This window comes from Ovis aries, chromosome 3, assembly GCF_016772045.2.
Source record: "Ovis aries strain OAR_USU_Benz2616 breed Rambouillet chromosome 3, ARS-UI_Ramb_v3.0, whole genome shotgun sequence".
In the NCBI taxonomy this organism is placed as follows: domain Eukaryota; kingdom Metazoa; phylum Chordata; class Mammalia; order Artiodactyla; family Bovidae; genus Ovis; species Ovis aries.
This window is the reverse complement of record NC_056056.1, coordinates 98,990,806-99,017,538: the sequence shown is the minus strand read 5'-3', so window position 1 is coordinate 99,017,538 and position 26,733 is coordinate 98,990,806. Positions and strand designations below refer to the sequence as shown.

Genomic DNA, 26,733 nt, shown 5'->3' with positions numbered 1-26,733 from the left:
GTCCATGTATGTTTTCAATCCTTCCTATAAACTTATTTTAAGGATAGTGCTTTCTGGTTTAAGAAAACTGTTCTATCGGAGTCACACAGTTAGTAATCTCTCAAAACACATGCAGCGTAATTCACTTCATGTTGAAAATTCTCGGATCGCCTCAGTTTTACTTCAGACAGTGAAGGAACTACCCAATTCCGAGACAATTCTTCATTACAACCGAACATTTCCATTCTAGAATCGAAGAGTGCCACATATGCAAACTAGGTAATATAATTAGCTAAGAAATAGGAAGTTCCAAGAAATTCTGAAATAGACTGAGAGTTGCGCACTTTGGAACGCCGAAGCGCGGGCAGAAATAAAGACTGTGGTGACTGCCATAAGGAAGTTCACTTGGAAGCTGTGTCTGTATGGCCACAACTCTCCAGGCAGCCAGGACCCCCTCCAAGAAGCACCAGGCTGTTGCTCCTGCCTTTTCCCAGGGACTGAGAATCCAAAGTCAGGCGGTTGTGCTAGAGCAAACCAGGGCAGGAAGTAGCAGGTCTCAGGGTCAGCAGTTCTTGGGGGCGTTTACCCCCCATTTCCCTCTGGCTCTCTTTTGCTCTCACCCTCACTGGATACTTTCTCTCTCTGGCAGTCCCTCTGATATGGTTAGGAGTCATTTTAAGGGCTCCAAAGAGCTCCGGTACCCAGAGCCGTCAGTCCCAGTGCAGAAAAGAATCCAGCAAGAGGCAAAGGGATAGATAAGAAGTGATCTCTTAGAATAAGGTTAGTTGTGAGGTTTATAAGCAGACAAGTGAGAAATGCAGTACCCTGGAACTTACTGGGCTACAGTTTCATAATCAAAGGAGAGAAGTGGGGAGGGGGAGAAGAGCTTCTTTGTTTTTCTCGAATGGATATCATGCTTCCATTAGCAGTTACTCCTCGAGGTTGAGCGGGCGAGTATTCTTGTCTCTGCATGGTCAAGCTAGGTGCACAAATTATTGGTTTTTTGTGTGTACAGAAGGTGTCCTAACGGGTCGCTAACTTCCTGAGCTCACTGGACAGGATGTGGGGTGACTAACACCTAAGTTTAAGTAACTGTCAGTGGTGAATACTCAGGTCACTCTGATTCCAAAAGCTGTGTTTCTCTACTGTACTATGCTTTATAATTTGTCATGCCCCACTTTCCCCGGACCACTGCTTATTGACATTTACACCCCGCTTGCCACCAAACCACCTCCTAATAGTGCAGTGAATGAGGTGCATGAAAGTGTAAGCTGTGAGGCTCCTCTGTCACCTAGTAACTCTGGTTGGACAGGGAAGGCAAAGGTTTGTCTCAAAGCCTTCCCTCTTACTTCCCACAGTCAAGTCGACCAGTACTTTCCTGCCCTGTGCCCTGCGGAGCTGGAATACAACCACAGAGAGCCTCCTTACACAGTCAACCCAGCAGCCATGCTCCACGAGGCACATTGGCATGTGAGGTGAAAGCCTGCCCTTGTGTTCTTGCCTTCAAAACCCAGTTACACAAAACGTAAACTTCCTCTCCTATTTAACTACAGTGGCTCCTCTGCTCAATATTCCATCTTCCCATTCTCTTTCCTCTTAGAGATTCCAGCTGATTTATATATATTTTGCCAGGTGGACTTGTTGAGAAAAATCATTCTTTACTTTCTTATGAAGTTTCTGTATTTTCATAAAAAAGTATAATTTCCCCAGTATGTTGTGCTACGCTTTCCCTCATTTACACATGTAGGAATTTGTTTTTGTGTTTTAGCCTTTGGGAAATGACAGATTTGTTTAGTGGATCAGTAATTATCCCACTCAAAAATGGTCATTAGAATTCCTCTTTATTCAGTTACTGTATGTCACCAAATCTACTATTTATTTATCACCAGCTGCATCCATTAATTCAGACTTGTTGACCCTTGACTAAGAGATCACTATAACTTTTCAAATCTTTCTAAGAACAAATATTAATAGAAAGTAGTAAGTCTTAAAAATTTCTTATTTTAAGTCTCAGTCTATACAAACCTTTTTTTTTTTTTTTTTGGCTTTGCTTGTCGTTTTTATTACCTTAAGACTATTTTCCAATAGAGTCACAATCTAAATAAGAGCCCACTTTTTGGTTAGGAAACTTGGGGGACTGTTACCAGCTTCTCAGGGATCACTGCAGTACAAGCATCATCTGGGCAGGAAGTAAGAGGCAGTGTTTGTGGATGCGAATGCCTTTTTATGTCTTTGTCCATTTGGTGTAAACTCCTGTGTGTGACCCATCTGGGAACTTGCTCAAGAGGAGTCTTTCTAGAACTCTGAGTGTTCCCATTTCTAAATGGATAAGCTGGTCAGAAAAAGAGCTCCCAGAGTATGTTAAGCTTGCGCGTGGTGTAAATACCAAGCTTGTGTTGATAGAAGTTCAGCATCATTGAATCCAAAGTCATCTGGTGAGGCTTCGTTTCAAAGATAACTCAGGACCACAGCCTGGGAGGCTGCCCAGCAGTGCTGGGGCTGAAATTAGAAACATGGAGAAGAGAGAAACTTACTGTGAGACAGTCTGCCGTGTTCACAATCTAAGCGTGCCTTACTCTTCTCCTTTTCTCCTGGGACCTGCAGTTTACCGTGGCTTCTGGGCAGTCCTGATGCTTCTGGGGGTGGTCGCCGTAGTGACTGCAAGCTTTCTGATCATCTGCGCAGCACCCTTCACCAGCCACCTTCTCTACAAAGCCGGGGGAGGCGCCTACATCGCCGCAGGTACGTCCAGTGTGAAGGCTGTGATTTCTAGCTGTGGAATACGTCTTTGTATTTTCCAGTTCTGGTTTCAGAGGTGAGACTTCTAGGAGTTAGTAATATGCTAATATGCACATAGAGTATTTCCTGAGTACTGCCTAGGTGGCACACACATTTTCAGGGACTTTGTGTTTTCCATTTGCTCATTGTATCCAGGTTCTGTGAATGAAGACAATAGGCAGGAAAGCTCTGCTATAAGAGCCTTTTAATCTCCCTTGTCCTGTTAAAGTTCCACGTGTAAAATGGGTGTGTCGACACGTCTGTCTATAACATCTGGATGTTTGTGAAGCCTCTTGTGTGAGCCTAAGAAGATAGCCCATTACGATATTACAAACCCTCATGATTTATTTATCTCAGGTGAAAATCAATTTTTTTACAACATCATCATTCCATTTTCATAACTGTGGTTCATATGTGTTATCTAAGCACCTTCTCTGTAAAACCTGCATTTCAAATAAAATAGCTATTTTAAACTAAAATAGTCACCTTCTAAGTGAAGTCGCTCAGTTGTGTCCGACTCTTGGCGACCCCATGGACTGTAGCCTACCAGATTCCTCCATCCATGGGATTTTCCAGGCAAGAGTACTGGAGTGGGTTGCCATTTCCTTCTCCAGAGCATCTTCCAGATGCAAGGATCGAACCCGGGTCTCCTGCATTGTAGGCAGACGCTTTACCATCTGAGCCACCAGGGAAGTCCACCAGTCCTTCTAAGTGCCACTGAAATTATCATAGAAATAGTACAAATAGAAAAATAACCGAATAGGTGAGTTTTGTGAATTTTAAGACTTTTTGTGATTTTTAACACTTTTTCTCTTCATCAGGAATTAAAATTCAGAGCACTAACCTGAAAACACAAGCGCAATATCTTTTTGTAAACATAAGAATTCTAGGAATTTAGACAAACTTCAGCCTAAGAGCCAACTGTGGAGGAGGAAATGGCAACCCACTCCAGTACTCTTGCCTGGGAAATCCCATGGACAGAGGAGCCTGGTGGGCTACAGACCATGAGGTCAAAGTCGGACACAACTGAGCACTAACAAGACCCAGCTGGACCTGCCTTTGCTGTGTTGCAGGATCACATGAGAAGGTCCAGGGGCCTCACCTGAGACTGTAGTGGCCGTGGAGGGCGGGACAGGCTGGGCGGCTCAGCGGCCTTTGTAGTTGCTGCCAAGACAACTCATGTTGCTGCCCAGAATCACTTAACCAATGGTCAGTTAACAAAATGGCTTCTTTAAGCATTATGTTTGTATAAAAATTATACTTAATTTTGCAGAGGGAATAAGAAAAGTAATCTCTGCTCAACAAGCTTGAAAAACCCCACAAAACAACAGCAACAACAACAGCAAATGAGGCCAAAGCCCACCCTGGGGACAGGGGCCCTATGTAACCTATTCTGTCTTTCTATTCATCTCTTATTTCAACTGTTCTCTTCACTGAGTCTTCAGGGAGCCTTTATCAAGGGCCCAGATTTACCCATCTGAGCTCATGATTTTAAAAATCACTTTAAATATGTGGAATATAGTTTACATACCACAAAATGTACCATTTTGAAGTGTGTCATGCAGTGTTTTGAGTACATTTCCAGAGCTGGACAAAGATCAGCAGTATCTGATTACAGAATATTTTTTTTTCTTATCTTATTACAAAGAAACCTCATCCTCCCCTCCCCTTCTCTCCCCTCTAGCTCTGGTAACCACCAGTCCACTTTGTGTCCCTGTGAGTTTCCTCTTCTGGACATTTCGTGTCTGTGGAATCACACTGTGTCTGGCTTCTTTGACTTAGAGCTCACAACTGATAATCTCTCTATACCTCATAATTCCATTAGACCAAATCCCTTATTCAGATATTAAAAGATAATGCTGTGAAAGTGCTGCACTCAATATGCCAGCAAATTTGGAAAACCTACCAGTGGCTATAGGACTGAAAAAGGTCAGTTTTCATTCCAACCCTAAAGAAGGGCAATGCCAAAGAATGTTCAAACTCCGGCACAGTTGCACTCATCTCACACACTGGCGAAGTAATGCTCAAAATTCTCCAAGCCAGGCTTCAACAGTATGTGAACCATGAAATTCCAGATGTTCAAGGTGGATTTAGAAAAGGCAGAAAAACCAGGGATCAAATTGCCAACATCCATTGAATCATAGAAAAAGCAAGGAGAGTTCCAGAAAAACATCTATTTCTGCTTTATTGATTAGGCCAAAGCCTTTGACTGTGCGAATCACAACAAACTGTGGAAAATTCTTTAAGAGATAGGAATACCAGACCAGCTGACCTGAGAAATCTGTATGCAGAGTACATCATGTGAAATGCCAGGGTGGATGAAGCACAAGCTGGAATCAAGATTGCTGGGAGAAATATCAATAACCTCAGATATGCAGATGACACCACCCTTGTGGCAGAAAGTGAAGAGGAACTAAAGAGCCTCTTGATGAAAGTGAAAGAGGAGAATGAAAATGTTGGCTTAAAACTCAGTGTTCAAAAAACTAAGATCATGGCATCTGGTCCCATCACTTCATAAGGATGCAAATAGATGGGGAAACAATGGAAACAGTGAGAGACTTTATTTTCTTGGGCTCCAAAATCACTGCAGATGGTAACTGCAGCCATGAAGTTAAAAGACGCTTGCTCCTTGGAAGAAAAGCTATGACCAACCTAGACAGCATATTAAAAAGCAGAGACATTTCTTTGCTGGCAAAGGTCTATCTAGTCAAAGCTGTGGTTTTTCCAGTAGTCATGTATGGATTGAAAGTTGGATTATAAAGAAAGTTGAGTGCTGAAGAATTGATGCTTTTGAACTGGAGAAGACTCTTGAGAGTCCCTTGGACTGCCAGAAGATCCAACCAGTCCATCCTAAAGGAAATCAGTCCTGAATATTCATTGGAAGGACTAATGCTGAAGCTGAAACTCCAATACTTTGGCCATCTGATGGGAAGAACTGACTCATTGGAAAAGACTCTGATGCTGGGAAAGATTGAATACAGGAAGAGAAGGGAACAACAGAGGATGAGATGGTTGGATGGCATCACTGATTCAATGGACATGAGTTTGAGCAGTGTCAGGGAGTTGGTGATGGACAGGGAAGCCTGGCGTGCTGAAGTCCATGGGGTTGCAAGAATCAGACACGACTGAGCAACTGAACTGAACTGGAATCCCTTATATGCCTTAAAACTGAGCATCTTCTTCACCAAATATATTTTCTCACCCAAATCACACTCTACCCTCACTTCATTCAAAGGTCTAGTTATGGTGTATATTTCCCCATGATCCTCCCAGAAAGAATCTCCCTCTACTAAAATATGTAAACCTTTCTTTCTTCTTTTTTTTTGCTTTTCCATCTTCTTAAACCTTTCTGCATAAAGGGAATATGAACTAGCAGTAGTCCAATAGTTACATTATGGGCAACATGATTGTTTTAAACTCAGAGATACTGTGATCCTGGGTTTCATCTTATTAGAGAATTGTGTGTGTGTATGTGTGTGTATGCAGTGCTCTTGAAAAATTGTTGGTCATTTTTTTTCCATTCTATAATTTGTTTGAGAAAATTGTGTATCTAAAGAATTAGTTTGGTTGAGGACTTTGAAGAAAGATGAAGCATCTGATTAATATTTGACCAGTAGGTTTTCTCTCTTCAGTGGCTCTCTGGCTGCACTGGGTATGAGGCTGAGGTCCTCTTGGCTCAGGACTTTATGCGAAAGGGAGGAGTTAGTGTGTTCCAGGAGCCGGGTCCTGAAAGCCAGTCAACCAGATAGTTACAAGAAGACTTCAAATCTGACTTTTAATTTCCTTCACAGACCAATTATTTACTGTTTGTGCATGGCCGTTTATTTCCTAAGAACACAAGGAGGTATTCCATTGGATGAGATTTTTTTAAACTACTTTTTTTTTTTTTTAATCAGTTTGGACAGTAAAAGTGATATTCTCAGGAATACCTGAAACTTACTGTCTAGTAGCAATTTCCACCATGAGACACATCTTTTAAAGCAATTATGGGGCTTTAATAAATCATCCATAAGCCTGAGTGTTAGAGACAAATTAAAAAAGTTTTTCAGTTGTCTACTATTTCCACCCCCAGATATTTTAATAGGCAATTAATACTCTCAGAATTGGAAATGGAAACTTACAGACTTTTCTATTCTATAGGGATATTAGGAAAAGGTGCTCTGATCACTGGGTTTTGGGGGCAGCCAGGATTTTTCTGTACTATATTTAACATGGAACCATGCATGTAGTCATTTACTGAGTTAAACTGGATCAAATTTATCAAGCTTTCTAGTGGTTAGAGGTCACGTTTTCAAACGAAGAGTTCTCATTCCAGGGGGCAAGTATTCCAAAACTCCTCCTTTTCAGGGCTTGCTGGTCACTCCAGACCTCGCTGTCTCCCCATGCCAACTCTCCGTGCTGGGCCTGGCAGTCGGGAACAGGTGTGGCCCGGGCCCGCAGTTGCCGGAGCTACTTCATCCACACCACAAACAAGACACTCTCTTTATTTGGACAGACGGCCTTGAGAGGGCGGAACCACATTCCGACTGGGCTTGCTGGTGTGTGCACGCAGGACTCTGGCATCAGCACGCAGAGGACTCTGGCATCAGCACGCAGAGGACTCTGGCATCAGCACGCAGGCCGCGTGGGCACATCCCACGCACGGCCATGGCGTGCTGACGTCACAGCTGTCAGTGTGAGCAGGGGCGGGGTCTGCGGTCTTCCTCGCGCTCTGTCCGCGGCTCGGGCAGAGTCTGAAGGCCCTGTGTCGTCACTTCCCGCTCTGGGCCAGATGCCTCCTCTGGCCGGGCCATGTGTTCGCCATGGAAGTTCAGTTCCGGACCAAGTGCGAGGTGGTCGTTAGGATGCGACAGCCCCCGAGTCTGCTTAAGTGAGCCTCTGCCACACCACTCCAAGGCCTGAAGAGTTGCTGAGCCGCCTTCTCGTGTGAACTCCGTGGGGCAGCTATGGAGGGCTGACTCACGGCTTCTCCGCACCCTGTGATACCCGATATGATGGGAAAGACGTCGGAAGGCGTGGCATTAAAAACCATTTGAACTATGTGGAGAAAATCATTGTGTGGCTGAGTGTTCCTGCTGCTGCTGCTAAGTCACTTCAGTCGTGTCCGACTCTGTGCGACCCCATAGACGGCAGCCCACCAGGCTCCCCCCATCCCTGGGAACGCCGGCCAAAGCGACATCAATGTAGGAATTGCTGTGCATGAGTAAAATCCCGGAGTGTACAGGAAATAATGAGGACAGGGTTTGGGATGTTCTGGGACACTGACATTGGGTGAATTTTATCACCTTATCAGGGTATAAAGAAGGCTGAGTGCCAAAGAATTGATTGTTTTTCATTGTGCTGGAGAAGACTCTTGAGAGTCCAAGGGAGATCAAACCAGTCAATCCTAAAGGAAGTCAGCCCTGAATATTCATTAGAAGGACTGATGCTGAAGCTGAAGCTCCAGTACCTTGGCCACCTGATGCGAAGAGCCAGCCACCTATTTAGATAGGACCCCGATGCTGGGAAAGATTGAGGGCAGGAGAAGAGGGCAGCAGAGGATGAAATGGTTGGATGGCATCATCGACTCAATGGACATGAGTTTGAGCAAACTCCTGGAGATGGGAAGGACAGGGAAGCATGTTGTGTTGCAGTCCAGGGGGTCACAAAGAGTTGGACACAACTCAGTGACTGAACAACAGGGTAGAGAGATTTCTCTTCCGTAATTGAAATCACCTTTTCCTGAATGACAGCCTGGGATTATATTTTTTTCTGCTGGATGTAGAACTCCACAGAGTCTCAGCTGGGTCAAGAGGGCTGGGAAACTTCTGAATCTTGGCTAAATGCCTTGTTAGCATCTCATGTTAGTGAGACTACACGCTCGTCTTGTAAGTAAGAGGAACATCGAAGCCCACACTCCAGGCCCAGGGTATGTTAGCCAAAGGAAAGGACACCTTGGCAGTGCAGTGAGTCCTTTGGAAGGTGATGGAGGCCAAGTTGTGGCCTGAGTCCTGCCCCACTCAGTAACCGCAGGGCACATCCTTTCCTTGTCCAGACAGCTGTTTCACACGCTGCCGTGGCTCACCAGGGATGTGAGCGGAGTGAGTGGGGTGAGCTATACAAACCCTCTGTTACCTGCGGCAGACACCCTGAGCATGTCCTTCTAGTCTGGAGGACAGTGCCTTCTAAGAGGGTAGGGATGGGAGCCCCTTAAAACGGGTCAGGGGGTAAGTAAGTGGATGTGAAGGGAATATGACATTCTTCTACAAGAGGGTAAAACTGACTCAGAAGCACATCGGGTTTGCGGTGTGTTTTCTTATTCCTTTAAAAGGTCAGTGGAATTTGTAGTAGTTCATGGTGAACCGCACTCATTTCTAGAGAAAACACAGATGTGATGGATGCATACTGCAGGAGACGTTTTTTACTTTAATGCCAGAAAAAGTAGCTCATAGAATCCCAGGGACGTATGTCGGGTATTCACTCTCCTTTGGCTGAGACCAAACATGTGGCTCACAGGAGGCTTGGGGATCATGCCCAGCTCCTCACATCTTCCTCCAGATAAAGCCAAATAGTCAGAGCGGAGGAGAGTGTGGAGGAAACAGACCAAGAGCAGGAGGGCTCAGGGAAGAATTGCTGATGGCCTGGAGGCAGGCGTTCTCCACTTACAGGCACACACACCTTTCTGAGTGCCCCTGCCCTCTCCAGTCCCTGTAGTGAGAGACCCAGACTATAAATAGCCGCTGACCCAGGGGCAGCTGAGGGGACCTCCCTGTGAGGGAAACTGGCCTGGAGGGCCTGCAAGGGCTTGCCGGTGGCTTTGCTAACGCTTCTATCTTCTTAGCAGGCAAGAAGTGGGCTTTCAGAGAAAACCAAAAGCATAACTTCTCAGTATGGAACCAAATATGTACCAAAGTACAGGACTTGAGCATTTTATTCAGGGCTCTGGTCTGTTGGAGGTGGGCGGTAGAGGGAAATAGTCATGAATACTAAGTAGGCACTGCTGATCTGTCAGGCGGATGTACTGTTGAAGGAGAATTAGTGTCTTGGATTTTCCGGAAATGCAGGATGGCTGCTCAGCTTTTCCTTGTGCTCAGTCCAGAGTCTCAGGTGTACAGGTCTGCCTTCTAAGTAGGAACAGAGGAACCAGTGACTCTTATGTTTCTAAAAGTACCTGTTTTTGTACACTTGCTTTGCATCTTCAGTTGTCACATTTGGGGATTTGTCTAGGAAAATCATCATGTTGGATTCTGATACTATTCTCATGTGGAATTTCAATGTCCTCAATCTGACTTTTTTTTTAAATTTTTATAAATATCAAGTACCAGAGTGAGTCAACCTTGGCTGGTATTAAATAGGGAAGAGCTTAGAAGAGTTGTTATTTACAGAAGTACTTTAAAGTCATAGTGCTTTTCTTTCTCAGATGCATCTTTGAAAGTTGCTTTTTTCCTCCACATTGCTTCTCAGCTGAGATTCGTGGCACAGACTGTTAGAATCAGACTTGCCCTCTCTTGGTTTTGAATGGGAGTCAACGTGATAGACACAGGGGCACCTCACAGAGGTGGTGGGTTTGCTTCCAGACCCTTCTCTGCTGTAATCCATTAGTGTGCAATACCATTATGTCTGAAAAGCGGTTGGAATAGTGTGAGGACGGCCACGATGTGACGCAGAAACACAAAGTGAGCAAATGGCCTGTGGAAAAACGGCGCTGACAGACTTGCTCGGTGCAGGCTGCCGCAGACCTTAACTTCACTACGAAATGCAGTATCTGAGACGCACAGTCAAGTGAGCAGCAGTAAAATAAGAGCTGCCTGTATGTGGCACTAAAGCAAAGGGACAAGTCCCTGGAAGAGGAGTTCAGAAAGGACGCATCACAGTCAGTTTAACCTCTGAGCCAGGTGACGGCTGCAGAGGGGAGGCGGGTGTGAGGGGGAGAGAGGAGTAACCCCCGCCCCCACCACCCCAGCCTTGGTTGCACCATCCTTGCTGGGGACCATCTGGACTGTGGTCAACTCCTGCCCAGGTGAATCGAGGATGTGAGAAGCCTGCTCAGTAATAGCTTTGGTGAAACGTTTTTGAAAAAAAGCTTTAATTTGAAACTGGGATAAGTAAATGCTCCCCACCCTCTTTTAAAAGATGTGTCTGAGCTGAGAACTAGAGTAACAGGCCTGCAAACGAATGCATTGAATAATTAACCTCCAGCCTGAGGAGTCTTAAACATGTCAGGTGACAAGACTTTCTGGCCTATAAATAGGATCTCTGGTTTGGAGTGAATTCTGCCAAGGTGGACGGGCAGAGTGTGTTTCCATCTGCCTCCTTTTCCTCTTCCAAAGTTCGTGGATTATTAACATCTACTGTTTACTCGGTACTGTGAGGGGTTTAATTTGTTTGCAAATATTCTGTTTCATTCCACACCCTTTCCCCAAACTGTCATTTGCTGGAAAATAACTAGCATTGAGTGGACAAGGCATATTGCTTTCTTCACTAGATTATGTTATGTGTTTTCTGAGGCCTTTTTTCCCTTCACATACACTTTCTTATGTAGAAGAGAAGCACGTGAGGTATAGATTTGTCTGAATAATCAGATCGACACGGGCTGGATTTTCTCAGGAGGAATCTCTGCTTCCTATGACCAAGGGGCTGCTGTGGAGGGGAAGGAGGCTTGCTTGACTGGACAGTGGAAACAGAAAACGTCCTTAATACGACTAAGCACCAGTCTGGATTCACCTGATGCGCTTTCTGAAATATCCCCTAGATGGGGGCTGTGAGGTGACGGGCGCCACCTGGTGGAGGATTCCAGCAAGGCCCGGGCAGACACGTGAAACCACCTTTTCCCTCTCTGCTTCCATGAAGTCTCAGAAAGGAGAAACCAGGGCAAGCTGCTTCTCGTGCCTCTTGGCCCGTCCTGAAATAGTCCTGTCACATGAGAAGCTCTGACGCGTCAGAAGGTTTCAGAGGATGATATTTCTAGCCACAGCAAGAGCGCAGGCCAAAGCTCAGTGTTGGCTATGTGCTCGTCCTGTCTGGGGCATCTTGCTCCTGGAGCGCTTTCCTCTGTTCCTTTCTCTTATTGCCCTCTTCGGTGGGCACTTGTGTCATCTGTATTTTACCAGTGATGAATCAGAGACACAGAGACGTTAGAAACATGCTCAGTGTTGCTCAGCTACTAAAGTTTAAACTTTCTAAGCAGTAAACCTGAACCTGGGTAGACAGATTGCAGCCCTGTGCTCTTCAACCACCAAATACTTCCTGAAACTCAGTTACCACCAGCAGACCCTTCCTTGGCCTTAAATGAAACTGCTTCTCAGATCAAACCCCTCACTACTTATGAGTAGATATGGATATACGTGCACAGTCATTCTCTCTCTATCAATCATTGTTTCACAAGAGGGTACAGAGTATTGAGACTTCCCTGGTTGCCTAGCGGTTATGACTCCATGCTTCCAGTGCAGGAGATGTGGGTTCAATCCCTAGTCAGGAAACTAAGATCCTGCATGCCAAGGGGAATGGCCAAAAAATTAAAAAAAAAAAAAAAAGGAGAGGGAGAGAGAGAAAAAGTACAGAGTATTGAATATAAAGGGTGTTAGTGTCGGAAGTTATCATGCCAATCTGAAAAAGTAGTATTTGAAAAATCTGATAGATAATACCCAATACATAGGCTTCATTGACTAAAGACATTAGACCAGCAAATGACCTTTGTACAAAAAAAGTGCTCTCCAGGTCGTATTGGTGACATTTGTGACAGAAACTATGCGTAGTGATAAGCTTGAATGACTCCTCACCACACGGCCAATAAGAAACCCGCCTTGTTCATGGTATGCCATAATTATTTGTCCGTTTATTTGTTTTATTATGATCACAAAGCTTCATGGGCTTTGGGACCATATTTTGGTTATGCCTCCAGTAAGCTCTTTTATGAATTTGTATTAGACTTCAAAAAATAGAAATTATAAAATTCAATTGGAGATAAATTACACTTTCAAAATGTATGACCTAATTTAAATATAACTTCATTTAAAACAATTATTACCTGAATATTGGCAATACTTTCTAAAATCACTGTGGCAAGTGGGTTTGAAATATAATACACTTGTCTCTCAAGACAGCTATTGCTTATGTTTTTATGAGTTTCTTTTTGTAGTTAAGATTTTTCCATAGTATTAGTGCTTCACTTGGGGGGTGGACCAAATCAATAATTGTTGTTTTTCAGTCCCTAAATCATGTCTCACTCTTTGTGTCCCTATGGACTGTAGCATGCCAGGCTTCCCTGTCTTTTTACTATGTCCCGGAATTTACTAAAACTCATGTCTGTTGAGTAGGTGATGCCATCCAGCTATCTCATTCTCTATTGCCCTCTTCTCCTCCTGCCCCCAATCATTTCCAGCATCAGGGTCTTTCCCAAGTGTTGGCTCTTTGCATCAGGTGGCCAGAGTATTGGAGCTTCACCTTCTGCATCAGTCCTTCCAGTGAGTATTCTGGGTTGATTTCCTTGAGGATTGACTGGTTTGATCTCGTTTCAGTCCCAGGGCCTCTCAAGAGTCTTCCCCAGCACCAGTTTGAAAGCATCAGTTCTTCATCGCTCAGTCTTCTTTATGGTCCACCTCTCACATCCATACATTCTTGATCCATACATCAATAATGCTGCTGTTCATCAACAGTCACAATATCCCACCAATAGGAGATGCATCTCTCTGGCCGTGGACACACATCCTCTCCTCCCACCCACCCCCACCACATTCACTTTCCAGCGCAGGTAGCCGCACACTTCCACCATACTTTTTTTTTTTTTCCTCATTCATTTTGTTTCTGGTTTTGCTATTTTTTCAAACTTACAGAGAAATGGTAAGCCCCTTCACCCGGAGACTCCCTTGGGAACATTTGGTAATTTTCCCAACAATGCCTATTAAAGAAAGCGAAAGAATCAAGCCCTGGAACACGCCCTGTGTTTAGAGGTGTCATCTGAGTATCCATCAAACCAGAATAAGTCCTTCTTTGACCTTCATGAGCGGGGCTCTTTCGAAGAGTGCAGGGCTGTGGTTTTCTGGCACGTTCCTGAGTTGGTTTGCCTGATGCTTGCTCAGTACTGGACTTAGGTTCTTCCCTTTGCTGCAGCCGCATAGCCGTTACATTGTGTTCTCACTGAATCTCTTGAAGTGGTAAGTGACACCAGCCTGTCATGTCCCTGGTTTTACCAACTTTGATCCTTTGAGTAAAGTGGGATTTGCCAGGTTTCTTCAGTGTAGCGTTGATGTTTTTTCTTTATGACTAATACGCGTTTCGTGGGAGGAGACTCTGAGCCGGTATAAACATTTATTTCCCATCTAAATTTCATCCACTAGTTTTAGTATCCATTTTTGTTTCTTGCCTGAATTAATTCTGACTTAAATGATCGCCGAGCAGTGATTTCTGATTCAGCTCTTCCTTCTGTATTTATAAGTCAGCATTCTGAATGAAAGGCATTCCCGTCTCCCTACTGAAATTTATTCACTTGCTTATTTATATCTCTGTGGACTCTTGGATCTCTCTTTTGTTTGATGAGATGTAATGGGCTTCTATCATTATTTGTTTAATAGTCAAATGTTCTTAGAACTGGCTAGGAGAAGCCCCAAGATGTGTTTTCTGAACAGCCCCACACTGTTCTCTGAGCACATCTGTACTTTTTTGGTATAACATGATGTTCCAGATTCGTCTTATACTTTCTGTCCCAGCCTGGACTCAACTGTTTCTCAGAGATGCTCCGAACCCCGTGTTTAGAAGCCAAGATCTAGATGCCCAGTGTGCTCCGTGGAACTGGGGTGGTGTTGCTCCTGGACTTTCACAGGGAACAGCCAGGAAGTGTAGCTAGGCACACACACGCACAAAGGTGTGTGCACACATTTGCCTCCGTATTCATTCATTTATCCATCTATCTAAAGCCACAAATTCACACCAACACATTCAATTCTAAAAAACACCATAGGGTTCATTCTAGCTTTCCCCCCTTTCCAAATTTGTGACTCCCTTCTCAGGAGTGAAGAACTTGACTCCAGTTCGCCTGGATATATGTATGCGGACGATCAGTCCCGCTGGAAGCAATAGTCTCCTGACTCTTCTTTCAGCTACTTAACTTCATGCAGCCCCCGTCATAACTTTTTGCTGCCGTATTAGCTAATCTGTTGGCCTTTGGTGTAAATACTGATAGTTTCCCCATGTTTGTTTGTTAATTTGCCTTCTGTTTTGTCTGTCTGCATGCAAGCACACACACACACACACACACACACACACGGCACTGGCGGTGTAATGGGTTATGAAGAGTAGGGAAGCACTGTTTTACCTCAGGGGTATAATCATAAGCTGATCTGTTATGAAGTAAATGAACTATTTCTCCAACCAGTGAACAAGACTGTATTGATAGAAACCACTGTTATTCGTTGGTTTCAGGATGTAATTGCTCTTCAAAGAACAGCAATGATTAAATGTAACTGAATTCTTCCTTATTATGGATCATCTGCATGATGTCCTACAATACTTTTTAATAATTTTATTTATTTATTTGTTTATTATTCTCGGCCGTGCTGGGTCGTCACTGCCGCCTGGACCTTTTCTCTAGTTGCGGCAAGCGGGAGCTACTCTCTAGTAACGTGCGAGAGCTTCTCATTGCTAGGGTCCTCTCTGGTTGCAGAGGACTGGCTCTGGGGCACGCGGGCCTCCATAGTTGCAGCTCCCAGGCTCTAAAGCACAGGTTCTATAGCTGTGGCGCACAGGCTGCGCTGCTCCACAGCGTGTGGAAGCCACCTGGCCCAGGGATCAAAACCATGTCTCCTGCATTGGCAGGCAGGTTCTTTACCACTGAGCCACCTGGGAGGCCCTACAATACTTTAAAAAATATGGTCTAAATTCAGTAAGTTTACAATTCTTGAAGAAAAGATGTATAAAGCTACTAGTTTTTCACCAAGGAAATTTTTTTAAATAAAAATACCTGAAAGCAAAGGAGATCATGTGATGCAAGGAAAATTTAAAAAAAAATATATATATATATATTAACAAATAATAAAAAATGGTTTGCAATGTCTTTGCATAAGGCAAAGGGTATGCAGATGACCAAGCCACACTTTTACATTAGCAGAGCACACTGTCTGTGTATTTGCTGAAAAAAATGCATTGAGAGGCGCAGAGTTGCTAGACAGCACATGGCCTCACCATACTGTTGTCACAGTCTGAGGCGTGGCTCTGCGAGAAGCTTGCTGAACGGATCCGGCTTCACTGCCCCTTTGTGATCAGCTGTCGTGCAGTGATTAGACTGCTCTATTCTGTGCTGCAATGTTTACGTTCATGTTCAGAAGGCAGCGTGAAGGATGGTTCTTATTAGTGAAGCCGTTGTGTTGACCCTTCACAGCTCTGGAGCTTGTATCACAATCAGGGTAAAGTTTCAGCTCTGGTGATGATATACTTTGACATAACGTGTGGGCCCTTCTTCTCAAGATTCTTTATGAAATTGATGACCCAGGAGGGTGAGGACACCTAAATACTTTAGGAACATGGTTAACTCCACAAGAGCGATGGATGGCTAGGCTTGTAACCCACGTTAAAAGCTCTCTTCTCTCCATGTTTCCCAGCCTCTGCTCCTGATCACAAGGTGGTGCTTACCTTCCAGACAGACTAGCAATTAGAATGTGGAGCTTTTATACCCGATAGTTCAGTTCATTCATTCAAAGGGTACAGTAGATCCTTAACAAGTTTAGATTGAACTTTTGGAGAAACAACAAGTGACCTCAGGTATATTCTTGTTGTTCAGTTGCTAAGTTGTGTCTGACTCTTTGCGACCCTGTGAACTGCAACATGTCAGGATTCCCTGTCCTTCACTGTCTCCCAGGGTTTGCTCAAACTCGTGTCCTTTGAGTCAGTGTTGCCATCCACCCATCTCATCCTCTGCCACCCCCTTCTCCTCTTGCCCTTAATCTTTCCCAGCGTGAGGGTCTTTTGCAGTGAGCCGGCTCTTCGCATCAGGTTGGCAAGAGATTGGAGCTTCAGCTTCAGCATCAGCCCTTCCAGTGAATATTCAGGATTGATTTCCTTTAGGATTGACTGGTTTGATCTTCTTGCTGTCCAAAGGACTCTCGAGAGTCTTATCTAGCACCATGATTTGAAAGCATCAGTTCTTAGCACTCAGCCTTTTTTTTTTTTGGTCCAGCTCTCAATATCCACACATGACTACTGGAAGTATATTTTGCTTTGGGACAAATTCGTGTATGGGGACCTGTCCCTCATTCGGGGATGCATCTACTTAGCAGCTCTCGAGACTGCAGCTCAGTGCAGTGGTACCACCTCCTTCTGCTGTCACGGTAACAGTCACATGGAAACGCATGTGCCTGGTAGTAGCCTCAGATTTCCGCATTCATAAAGCTCTTCTGTCATGTTATTTGATAAAGTCCAAGGTCCAACACTATGACACTTCTCTGCCCTTATAATCCCAACAGTATTTTTGAATAGGTGGATTGCATTTTTATATTGAAATGGGTCATAAATTATGTTGCCTTCTGTTTAGTAGTTTTCCTTCCTCCTCTCTTTCTTTCTTCCTTTCTTTTATTTAATAAGGCTCTTGATCGCAAATCCACAGAAAGTTTGTTAAGGAGTCACGTGTGTTCTTTTATATTAGTTCAGTGCTCCCATCTCTGTTTTTTCTTTTCTGGTACTTATCTTACTTGGCTTCTGTTTTCACTGTCACATTTAACTGCAGCACCAGTTAGCTGTAATTATAAATGTTACATTGTTATAACAATAGTCAGAAAGACTTTGAACTAAAAATCAGCTAGGAAAGCTACCAGCTGAGTTTGCATAAACTTGAAACTGGGGGTTCAGAGTACCTGTTTCATGAGTATGTTGTATGTGTTGAAAGAAATAACATATAACAGTGCTCATCACAAACGAGACATAAAATAAAGACGGATAAATGTTGGAAAGTAAATTCTGCTAGGCAGGGCTTCCCTGGTGGCTCAGGCAGCAAAGAATCTGCCAGCCTTTCAGGAGACCTGGGTTCAATCCCTGAAGATTCCCTGGAGAAGGGAATGGCAGCCCACTCCAGATTTTTTGCCTGGAGAATCCCATGGACAGAGGGATTCCTGCCTGGCGGGCTGCAGGCCACAGGGTCTCACAGAGCTGGACACGACTAAGCGGCTTCCACGATAGCGCAAGGGGCCTTTGACTCTAGGGTTGGCCAGCACCTGATGCAGGCCCTCGCACACGGTACGCGCTCGGTCAGCGCAGGTCAGCCACCGTCCTCGTTCTTCTGCAGCTCTCGCCCCCAGGGCCCTGGACACTGAAGATAAGTGATGTGCCTGGGAAGGTGCAGCAGCAGGTCTGGCACCAAGTAGGCGGCTTAGCTAAAACTGCCCTCTCACAGTTTTATCACCGGGCGTGTGATTGGTCTGCTAGCACGCTCGGGCAGACATCTTCAGAAAGGCTAAAGGTGTCTTGTTTTGTCCCCTCAGGCGTCCTGTTTTCCCTGGTGGTGATGCTGTACGTCATCTGGGTCCAGGCGGTGGCTGACATGGAAAGCTACAGACACATGAAAATGAGAGACTGCTTGGATTTCAGCCCCATCGTGCTGTACGGCTGGTCGTTTTTCCTGGCCCCGGCGGGGATTGTTTTCTCCCTGCTAGCGGGATTACTGTTTCTGATTGTTGGACGGCACATTCAGATACATCACTAGTCAGACTGCTGCCTCCAGTGTCTCCCTGAATGATTTTAAAACAGAGCTTTTTTTTTTTTTCATTTTGTCTCCATGATCCCGGCATAGAATGAGTTGATGTAACTTGTTAGTTGCTATTTGAATTAGCCGTTGTGATTTTCTGTCATAAGAGGGTCCCAGGTGCTTCAGTCTTGTCTAAGTGCCCTCAGGAACCTAGTTTGCAGGTAACATGGGCCTCATCCCTTTCACCATACTTGTTGGAGTTTGCAGGTAACAAAGGCCTGAAAGTGCAAAATACCATCACCAGGGGCAAATCATGATTTGGTTTAAGCCTCCTTTGCATTCACTTCTGCTGCTCTTAAGAAAAACTCTTGGGAGAGTAGTTATGAACAACAAACAGATGTTGTCAGAGAATTAACTCTGCTTCTTTTCTCTGTACGTAAATACCCATGTACACAGGTACCAGTTCCTGTGAGCAGATTATTCACCACTTAAAGATAGATCAAAGTTGCTCCCTTAGCAGGAGCCACACAAACTCATCAGTTAGAATGGGCCCCCATAAAACCAACGTGTATTTATTCTGCTTTCTTAACCAAAATTAAGTTTGGTTATGTTAAGTTATTCACTTAATTGTGCATGCTTATATAAATCTTAGGCTATATTTAAAAGAAGCAAATCTCTATACCAAATCACAGATAATGCAGATTGGATTTTTTATGAACTGAAAGTGGCTTAATTGTATATGGAATATGGTTGAAAGTATGTAAAAACCAAGCGCCTGTGCTTTGTACATAATTCTATTTGATATTTTAAAATTTCCAGCTAAAAATTATATTGCTAATCTGTCCAGCATGTGAAGATTTACTGATGAAATGTGTTTTTAATATGCAGTCACTATAAACGCCCAAAATGCTTCCAGATGAGGGTGATAATAGTCTTGCTTTATTAAAGACTATGGAATGTTAACTTTCCCCAAGATCTTATGGGTCGTGGCTCTTCCCATCATTTGATGCCCTTCACTGTTGTCCCTCCCTGATTTCAGCTTTACAGCAAGTACATTAGCATTTACGGATCTGCTATTTGCTTTAACCTCTTGGAGGAAAACCTGGGGGGGTGGGATTGTAGGAATGATTATATTCACTAGAGTAGACATTTTGCATATCAAAGATGTTTGTTTGGCACTAGTTTTGATGGAAACCGCATCCATCTGAGAAGCCTAGGTCTAATTTGCATTTTGGAAGCCCCCTGGCAGAGGACTCGCCTAGTGAAGGCACAGAGGCCCTGCGTGGTGTGCAGACTGACGTGTTCCAGACACAGCACTTTACTCCGCAGCTGCTGCGGACACCAAGGGCTTGAGTCAGAGGCAGGCAGAAGGGTGACCCCTTAGGAGACGAGCCTGGGGTGGAGCAGAGGCTCTGGTCCCCCGGTGCCTCACCCCAGTTCCTAGATTGTCTCTTCTGTGCATACCTTGTACTTTCCGTTAAACCTGGTTTACTGAGAGGGTGCTCTGGGGGAAAAAATGAAGGTCTGAGGTGTGTGCAGATCACGGGGCATTTTAGGGGTTACCTACCGACCGGATTTTCCTGTTAAAAAAATAAAGAAAAGACTTCAGGGCCTTAAACTGGTTTCCCAGGCGGTTTCAGTTTTATCATACATGTTTTCCTGGTACTTTCCTTTGTGTTCTTCTGTTTCATTTTTATATTGCTTCATTTATTTCTTTGCTTTTGGCCTGATTATTACAAAAATAATTATGGGTTCTGTTATGCATGTTGACTGTGATATTAAGTTGTGGCATGCTATTAAGTTTTCCAGACGATGCTGGATGTATTTGATTAACTCATGGCATCTGTAAAAACAATTCCTTTTGGTAGAACTTTGGAATGGAGCCTTCTTCTAGTGTATTATACGTCATTCGAATTCCATGTGCAAGCTGTTTTTTTTTTTTTTTTTTTTTAGTAAAGGTTTGACTATTTGTAGTTTTCAGATGGTTAGTCTTACTTTCTAATATTTGTGTGACTACCATATATTTATCTTACGGCAACTGGCTGAATATCTGATCCACACTTTGGAAGTAATGGTTGTAATGCACTGATCCCATTAGTTCAAGCATATTGCCTGATCTATTTCAGCAACAATCCGTGGAGGAAAGGTGAGTTGTATTCACTATGTCAACGAGTAAAATACACTTATATATTCTTGTAACAGTCTTATATCTGCTTTGGGATAGTATGCTTCGTTTTATTTCTCTTATTTAGTGTATTGATTTATTTCCAAATCTTTCAAAGTTTTAAAAATCTTTTTTAAGAGGATTGACTTTGCGTCTTGAAGTTGCAGTTCAGTGAATAAGGTAGCTTCTTGGTGACACTTGCAGAAAGAGTGAGGTAAGAGGACAGTGAGGTGTGACCTTGGACTCTGGTGGAGACTGTGTTCTCTCCTTCTCCTCTTGGCCCAAGCAGTTTAGTTCAGTCCTGCGACAGAAAACACAGGAAACTGCTGGACAAACCCTGCAAAGGTGCTGAATGAAGGTGTTTAATTTGGGGTTGAAGGTATGCTGTTAGCTAATACTGTTACGTGTACTGTTACTGGACACTGACTGCTTTTATGACTAATCTATGAAATGTATTTACTGAATTTGAAGATTAAATCCACTTATAAGAGTATATTTATATGATGGGAGAGGTGTCGGTGCTTGGTAATTATTGATTATGTATGTATGTATGTGTGTGTGTGTGTGTGTGTGTGTGTGTGTGTGTATGTTATGTTTATAAGTTTGTCTTTGGGTTTGTTTTTTCTTTATACTGCTCTCTCTCCACTTGACCTGACTGACTACCAGCACAATTGGCAGACCATCTCAAGGCTGCTGGGAATAGGGGCCACATCATATGCTTGTAGATACTTAGTTTTTGATCGATTGATCGATATAGCATCATCAGTACAGTTTGTGATTTCTGATACTTTTGCCTGTCCATATGATAGCATGACGTTTCTAATTAATGCAGTTGCTTCATAATGTTGCTGTCTTAGTCATAAAATGGTGAACCCTAAAGCCTACCAGTTTACCACTTACCCAACTTCCAGAAAAACATGATTTCCAAGGTCTGTTACTTCCTATTCACAGACGCAATAAGACAGAAAAAAAAAGACATTAAAATTTGTTTACCTCTCCAAATTGTTTTTCTTTGCAAAAGTTATGAATATTCATTAAACCATTCAGAAAGTATAAATGAGTAGAAAGAAAGAAACTTCATCCATAACTCCACCAGTAGAGTCAAGCAGTACATAAATAGTTCTAGTAGGTCACTTAAAGTTCTCAGTCGCTCAGTCACGTCCAGCTCTTTGTGACCCCATGGACTGTAGCCCGCCAGGCTCCTCTGTCCAGGGGATTCTCCAGGCGAGAATACGGGAGTGAGTTGCCATGCCCTCCTCCAGGGCATCTTCCCCACCCAGGGATCGAGCCCACCCACCTCTCTTCTGTGGGCTCCACTTGCAGGTGGGTTCTTTACCACTAGGGCCACCGGGGGACATTAGACAACTTAAAGGGTCATACAGAAAAGTGCTTTGTAAACTTAGGTTTTTTACCGAATATGGCAGCCTGAACAATTCTGTGTCATTCGATATTTCAGAGATTATCTGCACTCTCAATAGCAGCCAAGCCCGCGCATCTCAGAGATGGGCCCGCCTGGTCTGTGTTAGTCTCTGATTCTAGAGATCCTGCTGTTTCTGAGTCACTTTGCTCTTCTTCATGTGGACATATTTTAAAATGGAGAAATAACAAGGCATGTCCACCCTAGGTTATGGGCTTCCCAGGTGGCTCAGTGGTAAAGAATCCACCTGCCAATGTAGGAGATGCAAGAGGTGGGTTTGATCCCTGGGTCAGGAAGATCCCCTGGAGGAGGAAATGACAACTCACTCCAGTATTCTTGCAGGGGAAATCCCGTGGACAGAGGAGCCTGGTGGGCTACAGTCCCTGGGGTTGCAGAGAGTTGGACGCAGGTGAGCGACTGAGCACATCCCCTAGGTTATTGAGTTAAATGACTGTGGACAATTGCAAATCGTGTTAATACTTTCTAGACGTCCACTGGACGAGAGTCCAGACAAGATCAAGAACAGGCTGACTCCGATTCTTGAGCACTTCCTGGGTGCCACTACCCATTCCTACGCCATTTGGTGGTGTCACTCCCTTGGGGAGCTGAGGGACTGAAATTGAGAAGGTGCGGAAGTCGGCCAAGGCCGCACAGTGAGGAAGGATTGGAGATGGTTCTCTAGGTGTTTGAACTCCATGCTCTTTCTATGACACCTCTTGGCTTCTCCCTAATAGGGGAGGAAAATATTTTGGACATATTTGAATGAAAACAGAAAGATTTCTGTGAATGATTAGGGTCGCATGTTGGTTTGTTGCATGAATGAAGAAGCACGAAGTGAGCTACTTCCAAATCCTCCACTGACCAGCCCCTCTGCTGCAGGCTTTGGGCTCCAGACATTAAACGGAGTGGTTCAGAGTTCAAGGATCCCAGGGCATACTCAGTGACATCAGTGACCTAAAATATGTGTGAGGCTATAGGAGTCTGAAGCCACTTGAATGGCTTATTGCCACCCTGAGTGCAAACTAGACAGCCCAGTATTAGAAAGCAGATGCCGCCTTGCAGAAGTGTCCTTCTGGCCTTATCTTTAGCGGCCATTGATCATGGTGGGGCTTTCCTGGTGGCTCAGCTGGTAAAGAATCAGCCTGCCACTGCAGGAGACACAAGAGATACAGGTTTGATCCCTGGATCAGGAAGGTCCCTTGGAGTGGAAAGTGGCAACCCACTCCAGTATTCTTACCTGGACAATTCCATGGACAGAAGAGCCTGGCAGGCTACTGTCTATGGGGTTGCAAAAGATTCGGACACAGCTTAGTGACTAAACAACAGCAACAGAGAAAATAGGACTGCCAAAGAAGAGAAGTTATCTCAGAAGTTCCTGGGGTGGGTGGATTTCTATATCTGGTGGGCTAACCAAAGGGGAAACACACACACACACACACACACACACACACACACACACACACACACAAACACATATATATACAAATTGAATTAGTGCCCATATATATTTTATATATATATATATATATATATATATATATATCAAGGAAAGCACAGAATGATAATGAAAAATGGCTCTTCTGAACATCAGCCCTACTTGCCCCCTTGTTATGTGACTTCACTTTGAATCAGATCGGTCTCCTCGCAACCCTAGCCTGCTGCCAGCCCCCGCATGGCTATTTGGCAGCTATTTAAAGCATAGCTCATGTTACTGCACTGCAGGTCTGGGCACCCATGTTCCAACTGGGGCACAACTGATCTAAACAGACATCAACCTCAGGTCTTCTCTGAAATTAAATGTGAAGGTGTGATCTCTATGATCCTCTTTTTCCTTTCTTTTGCATTATTTCTTTTTCAAACCATGTCTTACTTGCACCACAGGGGAACTTCTGTTTGATTGTCAGTCTGATCAACTGAATCATCAGAAATGTTAGCTTTCCTCCCTTCTCCATTTGCTTAAGAGCTCTGGAACTCAAAGATAAAAAGTGGTAAATGGGATGAACTGACCTGTCAAGGGTAGATCCAGCATCTGTGAATGATTTCAGAGAATCCCCCAGTTTCGAGACTTTCCAGCCTGAGCCCTTTTTATTTGGCTTTCCTCTCCTCTCCTCTTCTCAAACTGAAGTGCTTTGTGCATCATGGGATCTTGGAAGCTTGTTTCTTGAAAAGAAACCATTTTCCCCGAGCCTGAGAAGCCTCAGACAAGATTTGGAAGTGTGTGGTGGAGTGCTGAGCATTAGAGGAGCAGTGTAAAGCCTCACCTTCAATATCATACAGTGTATTTCACAGAATGGTCAAGAAAGACAAGCAACTTCCAAAAGATTTGGCTGATGCATACACAGAGGAGCAGTGACCTGTGGTTTCAGGATGAGACAAATAAAATTATTCTGGAATGTGACTTGGTTAGGAGACACCACTCTGTGCTAATCAGAAAGGAGAAATCCAGTCCCCGCCCAAAGGTGATCAAAGGGTGTTAACCTCTCAGGTCACTCATGATAGAAAGCTACCCTTAGTGGAAAGAAATAGTAAAACTGCTAGTGAAACGGGCAGGGTGTAACCTTTAAAAGGGTGACACAGCCCAAGGACATGACATAAATTGATTCGAACCAAATATGTCCAATATGGCAGACAAGTCAACTTCCACTAGACCTTGAGCCTCAGTTTAGCTCATTGTAACACATCAGCAAGCTAAATGACACGCCCACAGACTCCATGACAGTTCCAAGTTGGTTGGTTAGTGTTAGTAGTCACTCAGTTCTGTCCGACTCTTTGCAACCCCATGGACTGTACCCCACCAGGCTCCTCTGTCCATGGGATTTCCAAGGCAAGAATACTTGAGTGGGTTGCCATTTCCTTCTCCATGGAATCTTCCTGACCCAGAGATCGAACCCAGGTTTCCTGCATTGCAGGTGGATTTTTTACCATCTCAGCCACTGGGGAAGCTCTAAAAAAAGAGTGGTGAAGAATTTCAAACACAGAACTACGGTTCTTTGGATATGCTTCTTTTTTTTTTTTTTTTTTCTTCAAGACTTAAAAAATAATCACTTTAATTTTGTTTGCTGGTCTTCACTGCTGCGCTTGGGCTTTCTCTAGTTGTGGTGAGTGGGGGCTACCGTCCGCTTGCAGTGCCTGAACTTCCCATTGCGGTGGCTTCTCCTGCAGAGCACAGGCTCCAGCTGCGCAGGCTTCAGCAGTTGCAGAGCGTGGGCCCAGTAGTTGAGGCACAGGAGCTCAGTTGCCCTGCAGCATGTGGAATCTTCCCAGACCAGGGATGAAACCTGTGTCCCCTGAATTGGCAGGCAGATTCTTACCCACTGGACCACCAGGGAAGTCCCTTGGGATAGGCCTCTTATGTAAGTTTCCACCGTGACTTATGACAGACATGATGTGCCCAACCCACACGGTACTTGTAAGGAAAGGCCAGGCATGGTTTTTGCTATGGGTATTTTTTCCCCATAGGCTACACACCTACATTTTCTTATGTATTGTATGTATAAAGGTGAATGTATGTGCCAAGTAGAGAACGCTTAAGAAAAATGGAAAACGTGGACGTATTTAGTGTTTGCCTGCTCCTGTTTCCCTGTGCCCAGCATAGCAGAGTGACTGGGAGAGACACAGCAGTCACAGTTTTCAGCGGACTTCACCTGCCTTCGTCGTTTATGCCGCCAGGCTTCCACTTTGTACGTAATCAAGCCATCTTCCAAGGATCTATTTCTGAATTAACTCTTCTGTTTAACAGTTCTCCTCGATCTTCCTCCAAGTTCTATCTCCTGAAAATCCTTCCTGTTTTCACTGACATCATAGTTGTTGTTGCCCTTTTCTGCCGGATTTATATGCCCATGAGTACATTTCACAGTTTTCATTGGAAAAGGCCCCACTCAACTTGATAACACACAGTCACTTGAGCAAGTGGTGGCCCTTATTGGGTTTTGTTGTAGCATTCATTCCTAGGCCATGTTGACATTGTTGCTAAGATGTCTGAGCCAGCGGCAGCCTCGTACACAACTGTGTTCAAGTCCAGCACTTCAGTATAAGCCAGAAGTTGGAACTAGGACAGACGCATTTATAATATCATTTGAGGGACAGCTGGGGGTCAGTGCTAAATTTTAATTTATCTGATGCAGAGGCAACTCTTGCATAACAATGAGCCCTAGCTATCACACACACTGAATGGAAAATAACCACATTTTCACCTTGGAAAATATACTCCAAATAGAACAGCAGTTGTTTTCAGGAAGCTATTCATGACTTACTCCCCCTGCCCCCAGCCCCTTCCCTCTAGAATCATCCAGGAATAAGGTAAACTTTTTAATCATCGTTTGTACATGGTGGTAATTTTTTGACTAGTTGAGAATTTTTACAGCCTGGGGACGGATCTGCCAAATCCTGCACAGCCCTTGTGCACTGGCAGGGAGATGGGCTTGGATGACCTGCTAGGTCCTCCTTGAGTCTTTGAAATCCATCCCAGAGCTTAATTATGACAGCAGTCATCATTATTTGGAGCCCCTCATGGCATCCTTCATGAGAAAGATGTAAGGAGAGGAGAGTCAACATGAGAATCGGAACAGATGATGATCTCACGGAGGATTTTCTCTTTTCCAGGCAGGTGGGAGGTGGGAAGAGGGGTGGTGTGTTAGTAAATAAGAGGGCTGCTGGCAGGAGCTTATCAAATAAACCCTCAGTTATTTGTTCACAGTCTGGCATAAACTAGTTATGAATATACTCTTTGTATTAACTGAGATAACAGCC

General features: G+C 44.2%; 1 protein-coding gene across 2 annotated transcripts in view; it reads left to right on the top strand.

Moving 5' to 3' along the window:
• Positions 1 to 21,066, top strand: part of TMEM182 (transmembrane protein 182) — a 50,237-nt gene extending 29,171 nt beyond the window's left edge. Inside the window, exons 4-5 of one of the 2 annotated variants that reach the window (XM_015094483.4) lie at positions 2,584 to 2,721; positions 18,201 to 21,066. In XM_015094483.4, coding sequence (XP_014949969.2) covers positions 2,584 to 2,721; positions 18,201 to 18,421 — 359 coding nt within the window. In that variant the 3' untranslated portion in view covers positions 18,422 to 21,066. The remainder of the gene's footprint in view (positions 1 to 2,583; positions 2,722 to 18,200) is intronic. The other variant, XM_042246358.2, reaches the window with a different exon arrangement.
• The last annotated feature ends 5,667 nt before the right edge of the window (positions 21,067 to 26,733 follow it).